The sequence below is a fragment of the Hydra vulgaris genome, chromosome 01 (assembly GCF_038396675.1).
Source record: "Hydra vulgaris chromosome 01, alternate assembly HydraT2T_AEP".
Taxonomy (NCBI): domain Eukaryota; kingdom Metazoa; phylum Cnidaria; class Hydrozoa; order Anthoathecata; family Hydridae; genus Hydra; species Hydra vulgaris.
The window spans coordinates 62,310,001-62,337,793 of NC_088920.1; the positions used below are offsets into that span (position 1 = coordinate 62,310,001).

General features: G+C 26.4%; 1 protein-coding gene across 1 annotated transcript in view; it reads left to right on the plus strand.

Moving 5' to 3' along the window:
- The window catches only part of LOC136075501 (macrophage colony-stimulating factor 1 receptor 2-like), a 232,616-nt gene extending 216,283 nt beyond the window's left edge, over window positions 1-16,333 (plus strand). The window contains exons 19-24 of the mRNA XM_065788871.1: window positions 3,520-3,594; window positions 4,978-5,097; window positions 5,176-5,390; window positions 15,341-15,381; window positions 15,662-15,758; window positions 15,833-16,333. Coding sequence (XP_065644943.1) covers window positions 3,520-3,594; window positions 4,978-5,097; window positions 5,176-5,390; window positions 15,341-15,381; window positions 15,662-15,758; window positions 15,833-16,217 — 933 coding nt within the window. The 3' untranslated portion in view covers window positions 16,218-16,333. The remainder of the gene's footprint in view (window positions 1-3,519; window positions 3,595-4,977; window positions 5,098-5,175; window positions 5,391-15,340; window positions 15,382-15,661; window positions 15,759-15,832) is intronic.
- Window positions 16,334-27,793: the final 11,460 nt, after the last annotated feature.

The window sequence follows — 27,793 nt, forward strand, 5'->3', positions numbered from 1 at the left end:
TTTGAGAAAAAATTTCTCTCAATATTAGATGAAAATATGAACAACCAACCAATAAAAATGTTTTAAGCTTTTTAAAACTTTGACCCTCCCGTTTTATTAAACGTTATTATTAAAGTTAATTAGATTTTAGAAAAATTTCCGACCCTCCCATTTATTAAGACCCCCACCCCCTCCCGTTTATTCAGCAGGGGAGAGTAAGTAGTTAGCAGCATTTTAAAAAATTAAGCCGGCACATAAAAATTATTAGCGTAAGTAAAATTTTAGAATAACTGTAACATTTTCTTATTTGAATAACTCAATAAAAATTAATAAAGTTGTCATACCAAATGTAATTTTTTAAGTTGCTCTTGCGCTTCGGAAAATAAGTGTTAACAATTTAAAAACTTCATTAATATCAACAAAAAAATCTGTCAGTAGAGTCAACAGTTATTGAAAATTACTTTTGTTAATTACTTTGAATGAATGAGTTTTAATACAACTGCCGTTCTTTTGTTACATAACTCTAAATAATCTATCACGAAATAATAGATATAAAAATTCCACGAAAATAATCGCAAGGTAACGTAAGTGATGTAACATAAGTTAAAAACCTAGTATCAAGAAAACAAGTATATCTTTCTTAGCCAGTCACCTCTGATAATTTTTTTTATTATTATTGTAATTAGTATTGAATTCTCAACATCTTGTAAAAATTTCTAACACGATCCGCATTAATGGTTCGCAAATATTCGACCTAAAAGTTGCAACACTTTTTTTACCTTGTTTTCTGCGTAACATAAGTTAAGTGGCATTTTCGGTAATAAATTCACCCTCTTTTGGCCAGACTCAAAACTTTTTAGCTTGTTTTATTCTTTAGACTGACAGCTTTCATAAAAATCAGTTAAAAATTTAATTTACAGTTTAAATATGCAAATATTTGATAAAGTTGTTGCGCGTGTAATGTAAGTTAAAAATGGAATTGCCCATATATATATATATATATATATATATATATATATATATATATATATATATATATATATATATATATATATATTCGAGGTTAAGTATTTTGATGTAATAATACAAACACACTTGTATGCATTACAGTGCTCAGTATTACTAAATAATAGAGTTATATATATTTTTTAATTAGATGAATAAAAACAACTGTTTAGCTGAACTTAAATGAATAATTTTAAATAATTAAAATAAAATAATAAACCTAATAATTTAACAATGTTTATTTTCTTTTAATTTAATAAAAATTTAATAAATAAAATAATTTTTTTTTTTTTTAAAATAATAATTAATTTATAAACAATTTTTATATAAAAAAAAGTAATTTGATTATTTTAAAAATAAATAAACAACTTAAATAAAGTTTTATCCCCAAAGGCAATCATCAGCTGTTAAAACTAACGATAAATGTAAACAAACCATAACAAAAACGTAAAAATTACTGTTGACTCGGTGTAGTTAAGGCGATTTACAAATTATTTTAATTCTTTTATTTGGAATATCATAATTTTTATAATTATGATAATTTTATGATAATTCCAAATAAAAGAACTAGAAGTACTATGTCCAAACAACAGCTTTAGATGGTATAATTTTTTTCACTTTAGATATTTTTAATATTTAAAGAAACTTTTCTTTTTTAATAAGCTTTTCAAAACTACTACCCCTAATAGTGAATCTAAAGAACACCAGTTTGGAGTCTTTAGATCACTTTTGCACATTGGCGTTAACATGAATTTAGTTAAAATTATTTGAAAAAGTGCCTCAGTTTACTATAGATACTAGTACTAATTGGTTCTGGCGTATATTATATATATAATATAACTATATATAGTTGTCATAACACAATATTTTTTATCAATTTTTACGAAAAATACAAGAATTTATAACTAAGAAAAATTGTCAATAATTGATTGCAACAGATCATGTTATTAAACTATGATGTTTGTTTTACCTAAATAATGTATTTATTTAGAATCTTATTCAAATTGGGACAGGCAAATGTGGTTTTAAGAAGATTTTTTTTTAAAAAAAGAATCTTCAGACTGGGTTTTTTTGCTACAAGCATTTTTATTTTATTATACTGCAAAATTTATTATTTTAATTTTTTTTTTTTTTTTTTTTGTCTTTTCATAATTTACAAACCTGACCATTTAACGGAAATATTTCGTAGTCAATAAAATATGTATAATTTCAAAATTTTGCACAACAAAAATTAATTAAAACCAACCGTTGTAACTGCGTAGATGAAGCATTTTGCCCTTTGAACAACCAGTGGCATTTTGCCCTTTGAACAAACAGTTACTGTTGCTGGTCTTAATAGAATATTGCTTGAATATTTTATGTAGCTTTGAAATATAAGTCAATTAGGACTAGAAAACGGTGTCCTATTTTTGTTTTGGCATTCAAGCTGACAGAGGGTTATACCAAATGATATTGCGTTTATGATGTTTTTTTTGTTGATTTTGATTTTGGATTAATTGTGGTTGGTAGGTAAGCTTTGTCTTATATCCCTATTTTTTTTTTTATACTTTATCCTATTTTCCTATTTTTTTAAACTCCAAACTTTTTTATAAACATGCCATCCTTGAAAAAACTCTTTATTAGATTTACATGCAATTATACCAAACATCTTGTTATGTCGCTTTTTTTTGTTGGACTGATGATGTCCAACAAAAAAAAAGCTAAATGATGATAAGTAAATTAAGTCTAAATGATGATAAGTAATCTTTTTTTTTCTCCTCTTTTTTATGATTCCCTTACAAATACTCTTTTCTTATTTAATTTAAAGGTTTTCCTGCAATAAGATTGATTTGTCATATTTGTACCGACATAAATTTTATATTATTTGATAACTCCAAACTTTTGAATAGTGATATACTTTGCTATTATTTAAAATATGTTTACTGAAAGATATGTTCAAAATAATCTTTTATTTTAAAAAATTTGGGATTTTTATATTTTAAAAGAAATTTTAAACAACTTTTGCAGAATTTTGTATTTATTAGATTTTTATTAGATTATTTTTAGAAACTTATTTAATAAATTATTTTTAGAAATTTTTATTAGATTATATGCCCTTGAATTTTAAGAATATTGAAATGTAATTTTTTGAAACATTTTTGCTGTTACTTTGATTAAAAAGGCATTAGAATTCTATTTTTGGTTTTATTTAAATGTAATGGGTTAGAAAAACATATTAATAACTAGTGATTAAAAAAGTTGTTTAATATTTTATATTAAATGGTTGCAATAAAAGTTATTTTGAAAAAAACAAAATCAAAACAAGTATAAACTATCAAGTTACACTTTAAAGAATCTTTAAAGAAGATGTAAAATTTATTGAGATCACTTCTAAAAATGATCTCAATAAATTTAACATCTGAGATTCTTTAAAGTGTAACTTAAGAGTAATATACATAATATAAATAAATATTTTTTTTAAATTCATCTTTAATCCCTAAGATATTTGAAGTACTAAAGATATTATAGTTTATTTATTTCTTTTTTTTATTATAGCTTTGCATTTCTAAAGTCGATGGAGATTCTGCGGGGAACTTTATATATACAACAAAATATCAAGACTCGCTTGAGGTGTTTCATAATAATTAAATATATATTTTCATATTTTTAAAATGCTTATATTTATTATTTATATTGCACATTAAAAAATGTTAAATATACTTTTTTATCTCTGCATTGAGCACAATTAATTAAAAAATCTAATGCTTTAGTCATTTGTAGTTTTTTCAACACTAGAAGACTTTTAGATCTAGTCTTCTCCGGTAACTTCATGTGCCTAGGTGATTTCTCTAATTTCCTGTTTTTAGGAGAAAACTCTCCTACTAAGTTATTTTACTGATAACAAAAATTTATTCAGCTATTATGCTGTGTCCAAATCATTGCATCTATTAGAATCTTCTTATTAAGAAAGGTACTTTTCAAATTTTTTATTTCAGAAATGTTTCAGTATTAAGTATATATTAACTTATTTCAGTAATAGGTAATACTAAACTAAGGTTATTTCAGTAATCAGTAATACTAAACTAACTTGAAATTTTTCATAAAATTGAATCTAAATGACGTCAACATTCAAAGTTACACAATATTTTTATAGAGTTTTGGAATTACAAAGAATACCTAAGCTTCGCTTAAATGTTGGACTAGTATTTACTAGCAATATACTTAAGTTGATTGTCGTATACACAAATCTTTATATTGACTTCATGAAAAATAGGTTTGCGTTACAGAGAGTTATCATATCAACTGAGATAATTGAGGTTAAAGCAATCGTTAGACTGTTGTATTAAACAAGAGTATATAGAGAAAACTGAATGACTTTGAAACATCTTTATCATGCCCTAGAAAAATATTTGCATGTTTGTTAGAAAAGTTTAAGTTCAGGTATAAGTCTTACTATTAGTTACACTCTTCTAGGGCTTTCTGGTAATTTTCTATACGATGCCTATTATTTATATTGAGATCTTGAAAAAAAAGGCGTAGAAAATTTTTTCTAAAAAAGTTGTCACATTCGAACACCTTATAGTTGACCACCTGAGAAAATAGGCATGAATAACATTGGAATACCTCATGGTCTACATATTCGAATGCAAAAATTTTGTCTCAAAATTCATCAACAAAAATTAAAATCTCATCCATCTTTCAAAAGATGTAAATTTGTGATGCATGTTTTGGAAAGAGGTGTTAGAAGGCCATCTAAGTATGAGTGTTGAAAATGCCATTAATACCTTTGCATGAGTTGTCAAGTTTTAGTCTCTCAGCCTCACTTTTCTTAATGCATATGCATAAATGAAGATGTATATAGTTATTTTAAAGTAAGATAGATTTTTTCTTTTATTACTTAAGTTTTAATACTCAATATTTGTGTGTTTCATTAATGCCCCTGACAAAGGGTTAAGCCAAATTTGTTTGCAAAAATTTTTTTTTATCTAAATATATATTATAAATATAATATAGACAACAACAAGTAAAACATCTACCAAAGGAATCATGCCAAATGATGTTTCTCTGGATGATAATGGAGCAATAACCCCTGATGATTTGCTTAGTTTTGCATGGCAGGTTGCATCAGGCATGGTATGAATGCATTTTTATGACATATTTATAATTTTTTGTTGTTCTTACTAATTTCTCTTTTTGTGGTTATTATTTTAGGAATATCTCTCAAGTATAAATCTGGTACATCGAGACCTAGCTGCAAGAAATATATTAGTTGGTGCTGATAAAAATGTCAAAATATCTGATTTTGGTTTAACACGAAAAATCGATGACGAACAACTTTATATGAGCAGTCAAACTCGGCGTTTACCAATCAAGTGGATGTCAGTTGAAGCTATATTTGACCATACATTCACACCTCAGAGTGATGTGTAATTTCTTTTTCTTTTATTTATTAAATCAAATCAATGTGATTGATTTCAAAATGTGCATATGTGTAACCAGGGATAACATTAAAAGTTCTAAACTAAAGGATAATTTATCATGTCATTATAGTGTAAAATTATAATATAAAAATATAAATCGGTTTCAGAATTCAATTTCCCTCACTTAGTGCTTTGGTAATTTACTTTCTCAACTGAAAATCATACAAATCACTTTTCATTACTATTGTACACAAATTGACTTTTTTGTTTTTGTTTTTCATTAAGTTCATCTCCAAAATCTGTCAAAGAGGTTACTCAATTTTTTTTTTTTTTTTTTCTTTATTTAATTTTACTTGAACCGCTTGCAACTCTAGGAAAGAAAAAAAGAGCGCAGTTCTTCCAAATGCATAGGGTGAATTTGAACCTCGAACCTAATAAATATGAGCCTTGTTTCTAACACTGTCCTACTACCTCATCAAAATGATTAATTAGTATAAGACTTCAAAATAAGTTCATAGTATAGAGACCTATGTAAACAATTTTAAATTGTAAACATTGGGAAAAAGTATTTTGTTGCAAAAGTATTTGTTACATGCAATCTAAAAACATATTGATTCATTTACAAAAATTTTTTCACTTTGAAATTTGTTTTAATTGTTTCTTTATTTCAATTGTAAAAAATTAACAATGTATTTAGAGGATTTTTTATATTTTTTTTATTTTAAATTAAATCCAAAATTTTTCGATAGATACTAATATTTATTGAAATGTTGATTATGGTTTAAAGATACTCATTCAAAATGTATTGAAATTTTTGTACAGTTTTTTTCAAAAGCAGTTTAAGTAAAAATTGACTTTGTTTTATCGATTTTGGTTGCTGTGTTTTATTATTACAACATTATGTTTTATCATCTTATTACATTATCAACTCTAATTACATAAAATGAAGTAGCATCTATATTTTGTTTTAATGACTTCTACAAAGTTTTAACAAAAGTTTAACTTCTTTTGCAATACTTGACAAGTTTTACTATTCTTTCTTTTTGAAAACTAAACATACATGATAAATTGAAACTTATAATAAAGGTTTTGATTTACTATATAATGAATTCAAAATCATTTAATGGTAAACTTTATGTAAAAAAAATTACTACTTTATGTATGATAGATTAGTTCCCTTTTTTTTCTTTTGCTTCTTTCAACTTAAATTAATAAAAAAAAAATGATTTATTGATTTTGGTATGATTGATACTGATTCAATCTTTAATTGTCATGTTTTGCACAACTTCAATCATTTTGAATATTGAAAACAGTTTGAAGTGATATATAACTGATTAATATATACTATAAATTGCTGTGTAAAGTTTTTTAAAAAGCAAAACATGTATACATATATACATACATACATATATATATATATATATATATATATATATATATATATATATATATATATATATATATATATATATATATATATATATATATATATATATTTATATATATATATTTATATATGAATATGTACATACATATACATATGTACATACATATATATATATATATATATATATATATATATATATATATATATATATATATATATATATATATATATATATATATATATATATATGTTGTTGCATATATAATAAAAGACAATATTTTACTTTATTTTATTTTGTTAACAAAATGGTTTTGAAAATTTTTTGAATTTTCAAACCATTTAATTAACAAATAACAATACGCGTTTTGACTAACTCTACACTTCAAGATGTAATTGAAAACTTGAAAGTTGTAATTAGAAAGTAAGATGTAATTGAGAAGGAGAAAGTTGTTATAAGAAATGTTACATTTAATTGAGGAGATGAATGTTGTAATTAAGAAAAGTAAGATGTAATTGAGAAGATAAAAGTTGTAATAAAGAAACGTCAGATGTAATTGAGAAAATGATAGTTGTAAATAAGAAATCATAAAATGTAATTGAAAACATGATAATTGTAATTAAGGAAAGTATAAAGAATGCAAATTCTTTGTATTTTGAAATTTTTAGTCCTAATATACTTTGTAATTTAAGACTGGAAATAATAATATAATATCAATAAAATATACAAAAATCATTAAAAAGGAATTTGAGGTTTAGGTGGTAACTGGAAAAATTCTATAGGGTGTCAATTAAAACTTTCTTCAATTTTTGTTTGTGAAAAATTTAATTGAGATTTCATATGTAAAATAAATAAAACACAAATAATTTATTTACATCAAAATTTAAATTTAAACAACATTATCAATAAATCATTGCAATATTCAGCACCAACTTCGACGTCTTCCATATTTAAAATTGTTGCGTAATGCGTGGTCATATGTTATACAGTGCGTGTACAATCACCTCCCATTATTGTATTTTTTGCCGCAATAATACTTCTTTCTAAATACTGCATTCGTTGTTCGATAATCCCAGCACCAAATTCAGTGGAAATGCGAGTAACATTTTTAACGTTTATTTTTATTATGGACCAGATAGTTTCCACTGGGTTTAACATTGGACAGTATGGTCCTAATTGTAACAACTGAGTCGCTAAATTCTCAAACACCCTTTCCAAATATGATTTTTTTTTCCAAATGTGATATGGAGCATTGTCTGTTACGACGACCAAATCCTAAACGAATTCCGGATGTAATACATAGTTAAACAAAGCTATCATCCACTTGTTACAAGAATCTACTTTAAATGATCCTCTGCAAGTTTCCATCATGACGACATTTGTTGTTGATAAAGCTGCAATAAAATGTACCTTTGCACCATTTGAAAATAGTATTTTCATTATGGCTTTTTTCCCCTGTTTGGCACGTCCTTGCGTTCTTCTTCAAAAAAGGTTAGAATTTGCTTCATTCAACCAAACTATCTGATGACCATTTGTAATGTGTTCGCTTATGTTCCTAACATATTCAGCTCTTTTTTGTTTGTTTTCATTACTATTCATTGTAGTAGGCTCCTTGTGCACTTTTATAATTGAAAATAGTTTGCCTTTGAGGTAATTGGCAATTGTGGTTGTGCTGATGCTAATATTAAATTGTCTTTATATCCTTGTTTTAATTACAACAATGTCAACTGACAGTCACTTTCAATCCATGTTAGGGTTTCTTCAATTTGATTATCGAATAATTCTTTTGGTTTAAAGCCACCTCTTCCAATGAAATTTAAATTTCCGCTGCAAACTCAATTGTATGCTGTCTTATATTTGACACCTAAAGTTTGTGCCAGAGTCACCAATCGTAATTTCGCTCACCACATTCAAAAACTCTTCATCTATAATTGATGAAGATAAAACATTATGTTTTCGTTCAACTTGCTCAGTTGTATGTATTTCATGTCTACAAATTGGACAAGATGGTTCTAGTTGTTCCAGAAGTAGATAAAAACAAATTTGGCGAAATAAATGCTTGCACGGATTCAACTTAATAACAGACTTTGTCTTGTATTACTATATTGCTGGTGCATATAAATGCTAAATTTGATATTATTAACTTATTAAAATGCATGTCCAAGAAGATCTTTTATAATGGCCTTAGAGCTTACATTGTGAATTCGAAATTACAAATAATGTATTCTAATGTCATGATTTCTTAATTACAACTTCTGTTTTTCTAATTACATATTGCCATTTCTTATTTACATATTGGGTTTCTCAATTACATTTAAAATTTCCTAATTACATGATTTGTTATTCAATTACATATTTTAACTTCTAAACTACATGTTGTATTTCTTAATTTCATCTTACTTTTCTTAATTACAACTTTCAAATTCTCAATTTTATCTTGAAAAGGTATAGTCATCTTCAGTTAAAATTAAATATTTAAAATTTGTTAAAATACCTGTAGAGGTGTTAAAAAAAAACAATTCAAAGTATAATTATTCTTGTACAAACTAATAGTAATAATATAATTAAAAAATACAATAAAATCAATTAAAAAGTTTATCTTGTCATACTAAAGAAATATGAAATAACAAAAGAATAGGTTAAATAGATAAGCAATATGTTTAACAAAAAAGCAGCTAAACAGAAAGTGTCATTTGTTCATGGTTAACCTGTTTATTCATATTAGGTTTGAACCATTCTATGAATATACTTTCTTTAAGTTTAGCTCAAATTTGTTAGATACCGTATCTAAAACAGCAAAACACTAATCACTTATTTGCATAAAATAATTTTCATTAGCATGGAGATGTTTTTAGAAATGAGATCTTTTGTCCCTCATATCTATAAACATCTCCATGCTAATGAAAATTGTTTCATGCAAATAAGTAATGTGTTTTTCCGTTGTAGAATATTTGTTCAAACCTGGTATGAATAAACAGGTTAACCATGTACAAATGACACTTTCTGTTCAGCTGCTTTTTTTTATACATATTACTTTTTAACCTATTTTTTTGGTATTTCCTATTTTTTTAGTATGACATAATAAACTTTTTAATTGATTTTATTGTATTTTTGTAATTATATTGTTATTAGTTTGAACAAAAATAATTGTATTTTGTATTGTTTTTTTAAACACCTTTATGGGTATTTTAACAAATTTTAAATATTTAATTTTAACTGAAGATGACTAGTGTTAGTTGAAATATGTATTGTTTTTTATTAATAAAATGCTTTTAAAATTAAAAAATTTGTCTTAATTATGAAAATGTATATATATATATATATATATATATATATATATATATATATATATATATATATATATATATATATAAAATATTTATTTATTTATCTTTTTTTGTTCGGTTCTATATTATATATATATTTGAATTTCATATAATAAGAAAATATATTTACAAAGAAACATTTATATAAAAAAAGTGGGTTTTCTAAAAACAGAACAAGACCTCAAAGAAGGTACGGATGGCTTAAGTCACCTCAATCTTTTCATAGAGTCCCTATGTGGGCTTTTAAAACTAAAAACAAGATAAGATTGTTAAAAATACTATGTACCATTCCAATATAATATAAAGGTAAAGTCTTTCTTAAATTTTTCATAATATAGGAAGTATTATCAATTTTATTGATAATACTTTCTATATTATAATTATTTAAATATTCTAAAAAATTCTTTTAAATATTAAAAAGAAGAGTCAATCAAACGAATGAAAGACTTAGTTTAATGGAATTCAGCGTTTTCTGTAAATAAATTTTTTATCTAGTTTGAAAACTTCATTTTTTAATAAAAATTTAAAAGAGTTAAACGATTTTTTTGTGTTTAAACTGTTTGCTTTTTGAAAAATGTCCCATAGTTCTGGTCCGCGGTATACTATTCCAGCGTTTTCTCTTAGAATAAACCAATTGGTTTATTTTAAGAGAATACTTTTTAATTATAATTTTTGTAAATTTATCATTAAAGTTTTTGGAATCAAGATATTATATTTATATATAAAAGTTAAGTTTTGGTAAATATTGATCTCTGGTAATATTATATTTATATATAAAAGTTAAGTTTTGGTAAATATTGATCTCATATATATTTATCACTTGTATTTCATAAGTTAATGATTTTGCATATTATGGCCAAAATAGACATTTTATTTGCAATTATTTGTTTATTTATTTGTTTTATATTAGATATGACTTATCGTAAAACCTAAGAATCTTTTGAAAAAAACTCGTCTTTGTGGTCCGAAAATTTAAAATATTTTTAAAAGGCAACTGAGTGACGGAAAGAAATACATTTAGTTGAGGAAAATGTGAGCCTGCATAGCAAAATATTGAAGACAATTATAGTATCTGGGTAACATTTATTTTTTCGCTGCTGAATTGATGTCCAAAAAAAAACCTTGCAAAGTTTTTGCAAAGGAGTTACAAACTCTACTCTATGGGTAAAACTATATTTCAGTGTCAAAGTGAGTTTTCTGTATTAAGTCAACTGAAATTTGTAATTGATAAATACATGATATATCAGAAAGGACCAGATGTTATCGCATTTTCTTTTTTCTCACTGTTGCATGATCTAACCAATGTATACAGAGTTGGGCTGTGTAAAGAGGATAAAAATTTTTATATATTATCAATATCTTCTAATGGAGGTATTGGGTATTCAACGACAAAACAAGCCTCAAAAGAATCTATTAATCAAAACAACAATCTCTATTACATGGTTTGCCCTGGCAACCATTAACGTCATGTGCTGTCTTCTCAACTTTCACAGAGCCATTAAGCAAGTCATTTATTGAAGACAATTGGGACTATAATTCTGTCGAACGCACGAAGAGTAAACATAAGCGCAATTGTTCTAAAAGTGCAGTCAATTTGATAACACTGGCAAATTTATCAACAAGGAAAGCATCTAAATTTATGGATGATCTAAAAAAAAGACTGTTATACAATACCAATGCCTTCTCAATCTAATGCATACGATTTGTACAAAGCTTTATATAAAGAGGCAGGTCTTAATCTAAACATTTCAAACTTTGCCTTTGTAATTATCCGATGTATTTGCATTTAGATAAATAAAATCTATAATGAAAAAAGCAAATTGCTGTCTTAAAGAACTTTATGCATGAAATTTTGTTGAAAATAGAAATACTGACACAATATATGGTCATTTAATGGCAGTTTTAATATATAAAGTATTGAAGGCCATTATTATATGTGACACAACAAATGCAAAGACAGGCTCTAAAACTGGTGTTATTGTAAAAAATTCAAAGACATTACATGCAACAGTAACATTGAATGTCCAAGTGCATTGAATGTCGTCATTATACTTTACACAGAGTTCTACAGCTTGCAATGAATGTAGTACTTACTAGTCTAACTTCTGCTCTATATATTTCTTTTCCATTCTTCACTAAAAATACAACAAAGTATGAAGAATCGAGGATGAAGACCTTTTGTTCTCAAATGGATAGACCAGAATTACCAGTTGTATATTTGGGATGACGTGATAACTTTATTGATGACGTTAAAACTATTGTACCACCTGTCACAAAAGTTCATATATTGTGAGAAATATTGTGAATTTCTCATTGTTCATTTTCGAAGACTTCCAATAATAAGTAATTCTCTATAAAATCTCTATGCAATTTTTGCAATTTAAGCCTTCTTACTGCTCTTTTTGATGTTTGGTAATCAATTCACAGAAATATACAGCTTTATTGCGACACACAGTGACTCAGGACAATCAAAAAATAACACAAAGTAATTTTTAGGTCAAAAATTTTAAATTTTAAAAAAACCTTGCCGTCAACTGAAATGAAGAATAAACTCCAAGCATTTTATCCAACAATGCAAAGATAAAATTGCAAAGGTCAAGGCTGACTCATTTTCAGTTTTCGCTTTTTCTAAATCAATTTTTTAATTTTGTAGGGTTTTGCTGAAGAGGTCTACAAAAGTGATAGCTTGAAGGATTTACATTTTTCCAAACTTCGTTATCTCTTCTTTTAATTACTAAGTTACTTTTCTATTACAAGAAATACTAAAGTTGACAAGTTAAACTTTTTAAACATGTTGTACTTATTAAATAATAAACCATTCTTCAAAATTAAGAAAAAATATTTTAAAAATCTTCTAAATAGTATAAAATGACAAAAGCACGTTTCTTAAAGCTAGATTTAATAATAATAATTTTAAATTATATTTATTAGTAATGATTTTAAAACTATTTAATAATAATGATTTTAAAACCATATTTGAACAAGTTCTACAAGTCAAAAACTCAAATTCAAATTTCCACCATTTTCATTTGTTTTAACATAATTAAATACTTTTAAAAATGGAGGAAAACAAGGTTTTTCTTTATTAACTTCCAATACCGCAGGAGACCGCAGTAATCATTTTATATTCTAAAAGTAGAAATGTTAAATAGTTCTCTTGTTATTCGTCATTTAATTAAGTCTCATTTTTTTACTGTGACTGTTCCAAAGTGCTCAAATATTCTTATTTTTATAGCAAATTCCTTGAACATCAGTTCTTTGGAATTCGCTCCCTTCATCTTGTTTTCCTAGTTCATATAATTTTTCAATTCGTCTGTTAATTGTTATCTTGCTAAATAAACGTCAACTTTGAATTTCTAGTAACTTCCGACTTTAATAATGGTTGCTTGCAGCTTTGTTGGAAATGAAGATACTAATATATAAACCAAAACTATACAATTATTTGCTACTTTATTTTAAAATATTCTAAATTTAAGCAAAAAATCAGATTTTCTTTTTCCTTTTCAATTTATTTAATATATATAGTGTAAAAAGATTACTTTAAAATTAAATATACACTTTTATTTCTTCATTTTAGTAATGAAAAACCAATTTAGTTATAAAAATCTTCATTTAGTTATTAAAATCTCACATTTTTCAGATTTCTTTAAAAATAATATCAAGTTTTTTGACTTCTTTTAACTATAAAATAAGTATATAAAATGAATGTTTTGTGAGAAATAAAATGAAAGTTTCATTGGATATATAAAATGAAATAAAATTAAAGTTTTATAAAATTAAAGTTTATAAAATGTAATATGAATATAAGATTTAAAATGAAATAAAAAATGAAAATTATATGAGAAAACTATTTTTATTTTCAAAATAAAAAAATCATTGCAGTTTAATATTGTTTAAAAAAGGACACTCAACTTATAAAAATCTTGTGAGGAGCTTATTGCCATATTTTGTTGTTGTTCCGAGTCACTATGCGATGCAAATATTTTCATTACACATGAAAGAATCTTTTGCGCAAAACTTTAATGTTGATACATAGATATTTTTTAATTTTCGTTAGTTTATTAATGTTAGTTTTCTTAAATCAATGTTAGTTTTCTTAAAATATTATGATGGCTAATAAATCTGTTTCATTTCTTTCTTTTTTTTTGGAAAAAATGGATGGGAACATTGGGAAGATCTAAATTATTGCGTTATCAAAATAATTTAGATTTTCCTTTACTTATGAACGATAATGTAGTCGATTAGTCAACTACTCTTCATCTTCCAGGATTAACTCTTACTTCAGATCTTTTTTGGAAATCATATATCAAGTCCATTATGAATAAGCATCTACTAAGTTTGCATTTCTTTATCGTTCTCAACACTATCTTACTACGGATTCTCTTTATCTCTGTAAATCTCAAGTCCGTCCTTGTACGGAATACTGTTGCCACATCTAGGGCGGATCTTTTAATAATGCTCCTTTTCTTTTAGACAAGCTGCTAAAACGCATTGTAAACATAGTTAGACCTGCTCTTGCAGCCAATCTCCAACCATTATCACGTTGTAATAATGTTGCTTCTCTTTTCTAGAAATACTATAATGGGCACTGCCCTAAAGAGGTAGCGTCTCTTGTGCCATCTACTAAAGTTTATTCTCGTCTTACTCGGAAAACATAGTTGCATAAATTTAAAAAGAGAAACGGAAAAAAAAAACCACCGCTAACATGAAACGCCATTTTATCAATAAACATTCAACACTGGAATGTTTATTGACAAAATGGCGAGGAAATCAGGGTTCGACTAGTGAGACGAGAAAAGGACAAGCACCCATCAATCGCTTTCTTAACAAAGTTAAAATCACAATTTTGAAAGAGTACTTCAAGAAAGGCATGACCATGATGATTCTTCAAAACGGCGTTCCCTTTAACCTATTCAGCAGTGAAGGAATCAAGATTTTGACTGGCGATTATTAAATAGTAATAACTGACAATCAAGATTTTGATTGTCAGTTATTACTATTTAATCATCAAGTATTATCATAAATAGTATTGTTTTTGTATATAAGACATATTTAACTGATATTTAAAAAAAAAATTAGATTACTTAAACTTTATATTTTAGGTTTTGCCGGCTTCTGACCCACCTCGCACCGCTTTATTTCCACCAACCCGCCCCCTCCTTGTAGTAAGCGCGCAAGAATATAAAAAATTAGAAACTGATATCTTGATAAAATTGTTTAATAATGAGCTTTTTTAATTATATAGGTGGGCGTATGGTGTTGTCTTATTTGAAATAGTTACGTTGGGTATGTTTTCGTTTAAAATTTTTATTGCCATGGGCTGTATGTTTCATGTTGTTAGTATTCAATATATATATATATATATATATATATTTTTTTTTTATATATATATATATATATATTTTATATATATATATATATATATATATTTTATATATATATATATATATTTTATATATATATATATATTTTATATATATATATATATTTTATATATATATATATTTTATATATATATATTTTTTATATATATATATATTATATATATATATATTCTGCTCAACAGGAGGTACACCTTATCCAGCTATCAATAATCGTGAACTTATGTCTCTTCTAAAGACTGGTTATAGAATGGATCGACCAGATAATTGTTCTGAACAAATGTAATTTTTTAAAAAAGTGTTTAACACGTTTTGAAACAATTTAATCTGCTTAATAATAACAAAATAATTTTTAGGTATGACATCATGTTGCACTGTTGGAATGAAGATCCCTTGCAGCGACCTTCTTTTACAGATTTGAGTGAACATCTTGAAGGAATAATATCGCAAGGTGATCGTTATTTCACCTTCGATATTGACGAAGAAAATACTTATTACAACGTCGCCTCTTTCAATAGTCTTTCCCCAGAAACAGATGATGATGTTTTAGCTAATGAAATATTTCAAAAACCTATCCAAGTCAAATCGATTGAAGAAACTAAAAAAATTGGTAATGAATCAACTTTTCCAGTTACAAAAAGATACACAGATCCGGAATTTTTTAAATCAGCATATAATTCTAAATTTGCACCAGGTTTAAACAATTTAGCATTTAATGATGCTATAACAGATTCTGTTTAGTATTTACTGATAACTGGTTTTATATATAAAGAATAGCCAGTGTCTACGTGATTTACTTTAGAATAGTTTATGTTATTTATTATAAAACAAAATTAAAAAAAAAAAAAACAACCCTTTTGCACAATAAAAATATAAAATTTATTTAAACTACAAAACTCTAATCTTTAATCTTTAAAAAAACACTTCGCCAAAAAAAGTAATAAGTAGAGATAACTTATTTTTTTTATTATCATTATTATCGTTTGCAATTTCAAAAATCGATATACAATTATTTTATTGGACATTTTTTAATATTCAAAAACTTTTGAGTTATGCATTCACGTTGTTTTTTTGTTTTTTTTTGCGAACCGAAAAACATTGTAGTTTTTTAGATTTTTTACTCATTTACTGCGTCAAAATTTCTAACTTTTTTTTTCTGATTTGGCGCAAGTTGATTTATCCATTAATACTTTTTGTAATGTTGAAATTGTCTTAGTACTGTTTTATGTTATCTCATCTATTTTTAACTAAAGTTGTTATTATTGTACAAAAGGTTACAAACGTTACCTTCGCTATTCCGTTCATAAATTACACATATAACTTTAAGTTTAACTTATTTAGTATAGTCTGCTAATTGGAGAGTAGAAACATTGAATTTTCCCTTGTATTAATCCATTTTGTCTTATGTTGGCCGTTTTTTTTTCCTGATTCTTTCATTTTCTTTAAAGGCAGCGTCTTAAGTATTTGTAATGTTTCTTAAGTTTAGACCTACATTTGTGGATTATTTTCCTTGTGATCGTCTATAAATTACGACACGCAACTGTTTACAGCTTTTGCCTTTCTCCTACCCTATTTTGAAACAGATCCTAAGTCTATTACTATTTCATCCCTCTCCCGCTCTAAATTTATGCAACTATGTTGTACTCCACATTCTTCCCTAAAATGATTATGGTATTTGAAATTTTCACAGCTTCATTTGTTTTCACTTTATTTCCTGACGTATAGGTGATGGACGAATAATTTTTAAGTCAAAGCTACATTTTTTTAAATAATTTTTTAAGGTATTCCAAGAAGGCCTGACTATCTTATCACAAAACACCGCGGCAGATATTGAACCAGGAAGTTCGTTTTTTACCAACATCACATATTTGGCTAGAGACAACGTCAAACCTCTTGATTTTAAGCCAGAACTCTAATTGTTGCGCATGGCTACTTTTTTATATTATTTTAAGTTGAGTGACTCGTAAAAACTTATTTAAAATTTGTGAGAAAGAACATTAGACAGTCATTTCGAGTAACTTGGAGTGTTTTGGGTTCTATCTTTACATAAATTGTTTTACAAATCAGACAAATATTTTTGCATAAAGAGTCTAAAAACAATCACTTTTTTCTAAATTTAATTATTTTTTTCTATTTGCTTGTTATTTTGTAATAAAAAAAATAAGTTCAAACGGGATTTTTTAGGTTAACTTTGAATACTAATATATTATATATCAGTTTTAATCTTTTTATATTACAAGATTGTTTAAATTAGGACTTCTTATTTTTTTTATTATTTTTAATACGAAAAAGATAAAGAAATTAAATACAAAATAATTCATAAGAACTAAGACTCTAAAAACAAAAAAAATATAAACTTCATTAACATTAAATTTTATAAATAATATTTTTTGAAAAACATAAATTGTCAATAGCGTCATCATGTAACGATGACCGAACTTTCGTAATAAAAAGACCTGCTACTAAAAAGGCTCTTTCCGATTCGATTGATGTTGGTGGGGATAGTTAATAAAGCGTTATATAATTTGTCTAATTTATTTTTATGCATTTTCGTTATTCATAATTTGATGGATTATTTAAATGTTTTAATAAGTCAACTAAATTTTTATTCCGTCTTTTGACAACTCTCTGCTGCACATACTGCGCATTTTAAGCAAAAAGCAATCTTTGCGCAAAACAACTAATAAAAACAAGACACCCTCTGCATCAAGAAAGGTTGCGTTGCGTCGGACAAGTCTTTTAATTCGGAGTTTAATTGGTTGTAACGCCGCACATAGACACAAAATGAAAAAGAAACGGCAAAAGTTATATAACCATTGCATTTAATATGTATTAAATAAACATTTATTGTTTTTTTTTTTTTGTCAAAAAATCAATTATGTGATTTAAAGTTATTTTTACGCGCAACAACCAGAAAAACGTGCGCGTATCTAAAAAACACGCATGTAAGAAGTTTTACACGCGCAAGCAGTTTTTTTATTTTATTTTACTTCGCGAATTAAGTAATAGTTTGCATAATACATAATCTATTTTTAAATCTCTTTTTAACTCTCTCCCACTCGTAATCAGGCGCGATCACTCGGTACACGACCATCCAAATTTAAGTCATAATTATTACCGAGCCCCTCCCTTTTTGCTAAAAACAACTATTGAAAGAATTATCTTCAATAAAAAAAAGTTCAGTCATCAATAAAGAGTATATAATAGTTATACTCAAAGCATTACTATTATAAGTATTTTAAATTTTAATTCATAGAAAAATTTAATTTTTGATGGCAAATTTAACTATAAATAAAAAATTTCGACTATTTAAGAGGAGAAAGAACTTCTATTGGGAGCAATTTCCTATTTTCACATCTATGGTAAGTGAATTGTATGCTCAATATAACTGGATCACTCCTTATCATAAGATAGTTAAATTGGTTTTTCATAACATTTAACCCTGAAATTTTGCAAGAATGATTTAATCTTGCATTTCTAATCTCTTTGTTAAGAGCCTCTAGTGATTCTTGTAAACAAACTCCAACGGGAAGTTCTAATGCATCAGCGATCCGTAAACCATGTTCTAAAAGTTTGTGAACGCTTGGAAGAATAACATACCAATTATATTCAGAAATAACTTTATCTGTTGTATCATTACAATAATTTTGAAAAGATCTAGGATCTTAATCATATCCTGAACAAACTGCTTTTAAAACTGCTTTAAGTCTTGAAATGATGTAAACATCTACACCAGTTATCTCAAAAAAGGTTTTCCATTCCTCAAAGGCTCTTCTAGCGTATTACATCATTATTGTTGCCAAAACCTTGCTTTGGCATGTCAACAAGAAGGCTTAGGTCTTCCCTAAACTTCTTTGGGATAAATGATTTTCTTTCTTTAGCTGATTCTTTCTGCTCAGAGGTTATAGCATAAATTAATTTTCAATTTATATCCAAGGTGAAGAATGTATTCAAAGCATCTTATCTAACAGAGAAGAGGTGAAAGTCTAAAAAATAAAGCATCTTTATTGACAGGTTTAGATCTAATCAATTTAATGTCATTCATCTCTGTTGGCTTTGCTGAGCATACATTACAGCTTTGAGAAGAGTTAGTACTTGTCAGTGCATTAACAACCTTTCTATCAAAAATAGTCAAATCCAAGTTATACTTTATAATTGCTTTCATCATAGATGACTCAGTTGGTTCTAAGTCTAAACATACTACAAATGGTTCAAATTTTTGAATCTTAATTCGTATTTGTTCTTCTTCTTCTTTAATTGGAACATCTCTTTCCTTCTTGTACTGCAAACACACTGGTCTGCAGAAATATGTACATGATGGCTTTTTGTTGTACCATATTACTGTATCATTAACAGTCAGTTTAAGAGGCACAATAGATGTTAGGAAAATACTCTCTTCATTTTTAATAACTTCATTTAGAGTTGTATCTAAATATTTTTGTTTATACAGACTAGTTTTGTTATACTAGACGCTCCATCAAGACCGCCTTTGAAATGCATAATTCCATGTTGATTGATATATTTAAGGTGGTAGTATACAATTAAAAAAAAATCTTGAATTTCAACATTTTTTTCAAATTTTAATAGTGCATAACATATATTATATGATTAAAATAAAAGTAAAAATTTTAAAATTTTAAAAAATTAATTATGCGCATAATTATTGATAGACAAAAGCCTAAAAATGAATAACTAGCGACAGGGCTTTTTCAGCAACCGTAAATAAATTTGAACTGAAATTTTGGCTTGTGATCCATTACTTATGCAATTACAACATACACTAAAAGTTTTGGATTTTGACCAAAAAAAGTCAAAATATATGCATTTTAGTCATATTTGGAAGTTTTGGTGTTATTTGAGAACACAAAATCACTCACAAAAGTAGAACGCAATTAGCTGTAAACATAATTCTAGTAGTGGTTGCAAATACATGTGTTACAAACAAGTGTACCAAATTTCAGATCAAATCGGTTATCGGTTTGAAAAATATCTCCGTCGCCAGGCTATAAAACATGATTTTGAGAAAAACTCAATTTAAAAATAAAAACAAAAAAAAAATTGTTCAAAACTCCCCACTTCCATAAACTGCACCTTCTAATGTTTTGTTTTGATCACAAAAACCTTTTTGTATAGCTCTTAGTTTCTTGCGTATTAGTTTCACTATACTTGTGCATTGTTTTCCTGCTTTAGAAATGCGCTTTGAGTCATTTATAAGACAAAAGTTATGTAGATTGCAACCTACTGTTATTTCAAGCTTATCAAATAACGTCTCTAAAAATTGTAGTCAATTATTAAAGTATAGGACAGCTGATGCTACTCCAACACATAAAGTTCTTTCAACAAATATATCTTTGGGACACCGCTTCCAAATCAATTGATTGAAGGACTCATTAGGATTTTGTGTTTTACCGTGCAAAAACTTTTCTAAAAGAATATCACTTCCAAGATCTATAAATATTGGTTTTATAAAATCTCGAATAGCAGGAATACAAATATTTTCTTTGTATGTTTTTTTTCCAGTTAGTTTATAGGCCTGGAATTTGCACCAAGAAACCTTAGTGCGCAAACAAAATTGATGGCGTGTTTCATTGTCATAACTTTCAGAAAAGTGAAAAGGAACAGCTGCTACACTTTTTTTCATTGCATACAAACTACCAATGTTCTGTCTGATTGCTTTGCCATTGTAATTTTGCAATGTGTTAATAACATTTTCTGTTGAACGACATGCTCCTCCTAGTTTTTTACCATCACTTAAAATTTCTTTGCTACTTGTTTTTAAGTTTCTTAAACGCGTGCCAACGCGTTTTTGAATATGACCAATGTACTCTGCCTTTTTTTAATTTCTACATTATGTCCATAAGGTTTAGCAACAACAACACTGGTATAAGAACTACTATCTCTGTCACCGAGATATGTGGTATACCTTAAATTGTTTTTCTTTTTAGAACAATGAAAAAGTTTTAAAACACCACTTGATTCCATAGCCGATGATGATTAGCCGTGACTAATTTTACACTTATGGTAATGTGATGACTGGAAATTTTCATATTCAACTGGGTACGTTTATTTTTTTAACTTCCATATTGAACATAATTTACATGTTTTTGTTTCTATTTGAAAGTCAATACATTTACCACTTTCAACTGAAATTGCAGAAACAACTCCGCTATTTGAAGTAAAACCACGTTTTTGCCATGAACCATCAAATCTACACATAATGTCTCTTGATGTTTTACTTGCAGGGATTAATTCATCAGCAGCATTTTTCATGTTCTGGTCAACTAAATTTTTTTGTTCATAGGTGGCTTCATGTTCATTATTCCACAAAATTTTTCGAATGATGATAACCCTTTACCCATTTCACGAAAAGCCACAATGACGCGTGTGTTAATATTAAATGGTTTTTGTCCACTACATTTGCTTTTACTAGGCTCTTGTTGTTCGATTAAATTTTTTTTACAAAATGTAGCAGATGAAAAAAACTCAGTTTTCCAATTGCAACTGTTACAGCATATTTTTAAACCAATACTTAAACCATACTTTTTTGAGGAATCAAACATTATCTTGACACAATTTCGGGCATTTCATTAGCGATATAACGTTTTCCAACAGACTAAAGTTCATAACAAAGTTAAAATCGGTACTTTGAAAATCTTGAAAATATCTATCAGCAATATTTAATTTTGTTGAATCTGCCACACATTCTGCCTGTGCGGCAGACTCAACAAAAGATAAAGCTTTCGTTTCTGAAGAAGAAAACTTTGTATATCTGTTTCCACGAAATTTTGCTTTTTTATTATTATATATTCTATTTGATAATTGTTTTCTCTTTGATCCAGCCATATTATTTTTATTTTAAAAAGATTAAAGATTTACTATAGCATAAATAATAAAGTTTGAATGCAGCTTGAAACAAGAAACGAATTACGTCAATTAAGCCATCATACTAAACTAATAAATAAGAAGTCGTTGCAGTCTACAACTTTGCACTTAAAAGAGTTGACAAGATAAGTATTTTATGGCTTTTTTATGGTTTAACTTGTTTCTGAAGCGCATAACAACGGAATAAACAAAGCGTTGCTAGGGGGAAAATAAAAAACATTTTTTACCGATATATTATAAACAAGTTTTAAGATGTGAAGCTTTTTTTATTTAATTAAATCAACTAAAAATTCGAAATCTGCGATGATTATATTGGTTAAACAATAAAAAAAAAAAAAAAAAATTTTTTCCAACTTTTATTGGTGTATTACCACCTTAACCAATAATTCAGAAATATTTTGTTGCAACTATATAGACTTAAGATTCTATACAGTATGTGATTAAAATAAGATTGAAGGGAGCAAACTGCAGATGGTTATGAAAAAATCATATTATTAGGATAGCATTTCCTTTTCTTCAGTTAAATTTTATGTAGAGACGAATAGATGTTTGCATTTTGTAATAAGGAGCTATTTCTGATTATCTGATATTGTTCATCGGACAGATCACATTGAATTTTTAGGCTGAGAGCATCTTCAACTTTCATTTTAACAGGTTCATGCATAAACATGTTTTTCCTGATTTGCTTTTGCTTTGTCTGGGTCCAAAGTCTTCTTTACTATAAAGATAAAAATTGTTTCTATCAATGTTTGATTCAGTTACTGCACTTTTTAATGAAAATAACGCCAATGCTTCGTGATTGTTTTCAGTTAAATAGGCAATTTTATCTTTTTTGTTTTTTCTACCAAGATTTTCCCAAACTTTTTTTTCTATCAGAACTAGGGATTGCAATCCCGGGCATTAATTACGATCCCGAGATTTCGGGATTGAAGTAAATAAAATCCCGGGATCCCGGGATTTTATATAATGTGAGATATTTACTAAAAAACAGAACTTAATACTGCATATATGAATATACTTTTTGATGTTATCAATTTTTTATTTAATTTCATTATGCCTTAATGACTGAAATTAATTTTCTACGGCGCCTTAAATTGTTTTAATTGTGTAACAGGCAGCAGGTGTATATAAAGATCTTAAAATAATGCAGAAAAATATATACGGTACCTTCCATATTATGTTTTAAGATTACAGACTTTACAGAATAACCTTCATCAAATAATTGGATATGTAAATAACATTTGAACATTTAAAGTGTATTTGACTAAAGTAACTAAACAATCATTATTTCAAAATAACTTTGTAAACATAAATTTTCTTAAATTTGGCTACCGATGTAGCTGCTGTAGCAACAAGCTACTTTGTAAAAAATAGCATAATAAGTTGTTTGTTAATATTGAGAGACAAAAATTAAAGAAAATCTTTATTTTATATTTATAAATAAATGGTAGCTAAATAATAAATGTAAAACAAAAAAACAATTCATATTAAATGCATATTTTATTTACAAACTTTCTTTTTTTGTCTGAAAATATGCCCGGAGGAATAGTAGAGCATTTCAGGTTTGGCCATTTAGCCTACTCCTTATTTTACTTCCCAAATACCCAGCTGCAGAAAATGCCCGCTCAGGTTCGATGCTCGTCGGTGGAATAGAAGTCTTGCCAACAAACTTAACGATTGTTTTTTATACAATAGTCAAACAAACCTGCCTTTAATATGGGTTTGTGAAACTTTTTTCAATGATAAACTCCCGAACTCCATGGTCTATTCAAAAGTTTGTTCCATTTATCGTAAGGATAAAGCATAAACAGGATAAACCTCCAAAGCAGCATTATATAACTCGTTATAATTAAGTATAGTTACCAACTTTGAACATTTTGTTATACAAAATAATTTAATTAGTTCAATCCTGCTATAATCCCGAAAATCCCGGGATTTTGTGTTTAGAATCCCGGGATTTTCGGGACCCAAAAACTTCCGGGATCCCAGGATTGCAATCCCTAATCAGAACCTTCTTTAAATTTAATTCTTATAACAAGATCGGGAAAAAACTCGTCCTGTAAATAGAAACTTAATTAAATAGTATGATTGCATTATGAAAATTAATAACAAATAATTTTGTTTCTTCACCTGCAGCCAAACTCTTTTAAAATCAATCTGTCATAGTTTCTATTATGCTTATTTAACTTAGCTCCCACTTTTGCTTTAAAAACAGACAACTTATTCTTTAAGTTGGAGAGTTCTGATTTATCGAAGTCATCTTTATAAAGGTTATAAACATTTAAAACTTCTTTAAACAAAGATTCAAGCAGATTAACTTTATTGAAACCAAGCTCTTTAGTTTTTTAAAGAAGATTAATTATTATCATGTTTTATATATTATCTATAATATAACGCACAAAAATTATCAAAAGCTTAAAAATCATATTGTCATTTACATTATAGCTTAATAGCTACAATTATTTTGAAAATGCATATATATATATATATATATATATATATATATATATATATATATATATATATATATATATATATAGGGCTACCATATGAAATTTTGGAAAAATTAGGACATCATGTCTTTTTTAACCTGTCAAATCAGGACAAATATAAATAAGCAGAAAGTCTAAATCAGGACAAAAGCTCGTCACACTAAAAGTGAAAATGACAAAAAATACAGCATTAAAAACCAGCTTTATTTAACATTTTTGTAATGACTACAAGAATTATTTTCTTAGAAAAAGAAAAGATAACATACATTAATTTAACAAGTTGTAGTTATTGAAGAGAAACACTAAAACAAAAAAAAGCTGTTTCAAAAACTTATCATTTAAAAAGTTATAGCAGAATCGTCTGTTTATAAAATTAGATTACATACACTTGATGATGATTGGATATTTGTTTCTTTTGTACTCTAAAAATGTGTAGAAACTTAATGCATTTGTTAAAAAAAATCATTTAAATAATATTGGCATAATTAGTTTTTAGCGGTGGCAGGGGCTTTAAAGCTGATTTAATAGCAGTATTCTGGATATGCTGAGCCTAAAATATCAAAATATTTAATGGATAAAAAATTACTAAACAAACTGTCTAAACAGTTGAAATAAGTAAAACATTACCATTGATTCAGAACAAAAATTGGTATCAAAATTTAAGTCTTCAGAAGTAAAAAAAATAAAAAAGCCAAAAAAAACTAAATAAACAGAAGATATGAAAAAATCTATAAACATAGTTTTGTATTTTATATTAACATAAACTGAAGGCAGTCGTTATCTATTTAAGCCTGGTTAAAATAAGTTTGTATAAAATTTATTGATTGTTTTTTCATATCCATTTTATAAACAAACTTTAAAGTTTCTTTCAGGGCATCATAATTTGTTGTACACTGCAAACTAAAACCTAATCATATGCATATATATATTTACAAAATTAGGCTTTGTATTGTAATTATTAAACAATACTATGAAACTATGGTCAATCAAATTTACCTTTATCATTTTATCGTTGTTTGTCACCATTAACTCTTTTACAAATTTTGAGTCTTTCGAATTCTTCAGGATTCCATCCAACAACAACATCAGAATGAACAATTGATATTGATTTATCAGATGAACAATAAGTTAAAACATATTTTTGACTGATGTACTCCATTTCATATTTAAATTATTACTAAATTATGTAAAATAAAAATTAGTTACAGTTCAAAATTATTATCAACTAATTTTGTAATACAATAAAAAAAAATATTTTTTTGAAAGAAAAAGAGGCTTTAAATATCAAATTAAAATACGCCTTTTTTATCATAAAATGCTTGAAATTTTTACTGCAGCATTATATTACTAATACTAATATATTACTAATATCTATTTTTAGTGCAAAATATTAAAACAATAACGGTTCTATAACATACTTTGCTAAACACAGTTCAAATTGTTTAAGTATTGTTATATTTAAATATTTACAATATAAAATCTACAATGACATAAAAACAAAATTATAATTACATTAAAATGATTGACTCGTTAAATAGTCATTGAGAGTCAATCCTTGAATATATTATATGCAAATGGTATAATAATGTACTCATTGCCATAATTAAAACAATTCATTTATTCACGATCTTCACATCAGTTACAATGATATTAGACAGAGTATAGATACCTATACCAATTTAACTGGAATGATAAGGATGAAAAATTATTATGCTTCGATTGACAAATTACATCTTTTTTACTAAACCATTTTTTTAGTATTAAATTGAAGCTTATTGGCAATTAGCACCCATGATAGACAAAAAAACATGCTGATTAAAACAGCACATTTACAAAAATCATTCCGTAAAAAGTTTTTCTTCCGAGTTTTAAATTCCGCAAAATTAAAGTCGACTAAGGGCTAGCCCTGATTTTGCCCTAACCAATCCCTAATTAGAATTTTCCCTAAAGAAACCCTCATATTTAAAATTGATTAATAAAAACTAAAGTTTATCGAAAAAGATATTATAAATGTATATTGATAAAAATTATAAATTTTATAATATTATAATATATATTGTATATAACTATTATAAATATATATTGATAAAAAAAAAGTCGAAAAAAATTAGCCCTTATTATACCCTTAATCCTTAAGGGACTCTTAAGGATCCCCTATGTCATTTTGAAACTGTTTAGATTATTAAATAAATGAAAAAAAATTAAAATAGAAAGAAGGTTCAATATTCCCATGTTTCTTCACTTGAAGCAAATGGTTGTTTATAGAGGTTTTCTATTATTAGTTTTGTATTTACTTATTTATTGCAAACCTTGCATTAAGTACATTTCAAAGTAATGAAAGGGATTTTATGATTGAGGATTACATTTCACTGTTCAATACTAACAGTACTTACTGAGCAGACAGACCTTATAAATTTATCAATTTGTTTTATTTGAGTTTTTATCTGTTAAAAAAATTTTTAATTATTTTTTATCGTTTTTTCTTTTATTAAATACTTACAATATTTTGTCAATAATTAATAAAAACTACCTTAAATATATAACATTACTCATATAAAAAGATGATATCAATTTATTTATAACTTTAGTTTAAGTTCTTGATAGAAATATGTTATCTTTACATATTACTCAATTATTTTGCCACATTTAATTCAAATATGGCTAATAGTAGAGTATAATATAGTTGCATAACTATATTATGCTCTGTTTTATTTGCTTACAATGTATTTTAGATGAGATTAAGAAAGAAAACTCAAAATTCAATCTAAAAATAAAAGTTTAATTTTTATTATTTAAGGCATCATTTTTATACACTCCATTGATTCTTGATTATGTCCGATAATTTAAGAAGTAAAATTGTTAGACTTCCATATAATGAAAGAAACATGGTTAGGCGAGCTGAGATAATTCGTCGTCAAAATGAAAGAGATGAACCTAGGCGAC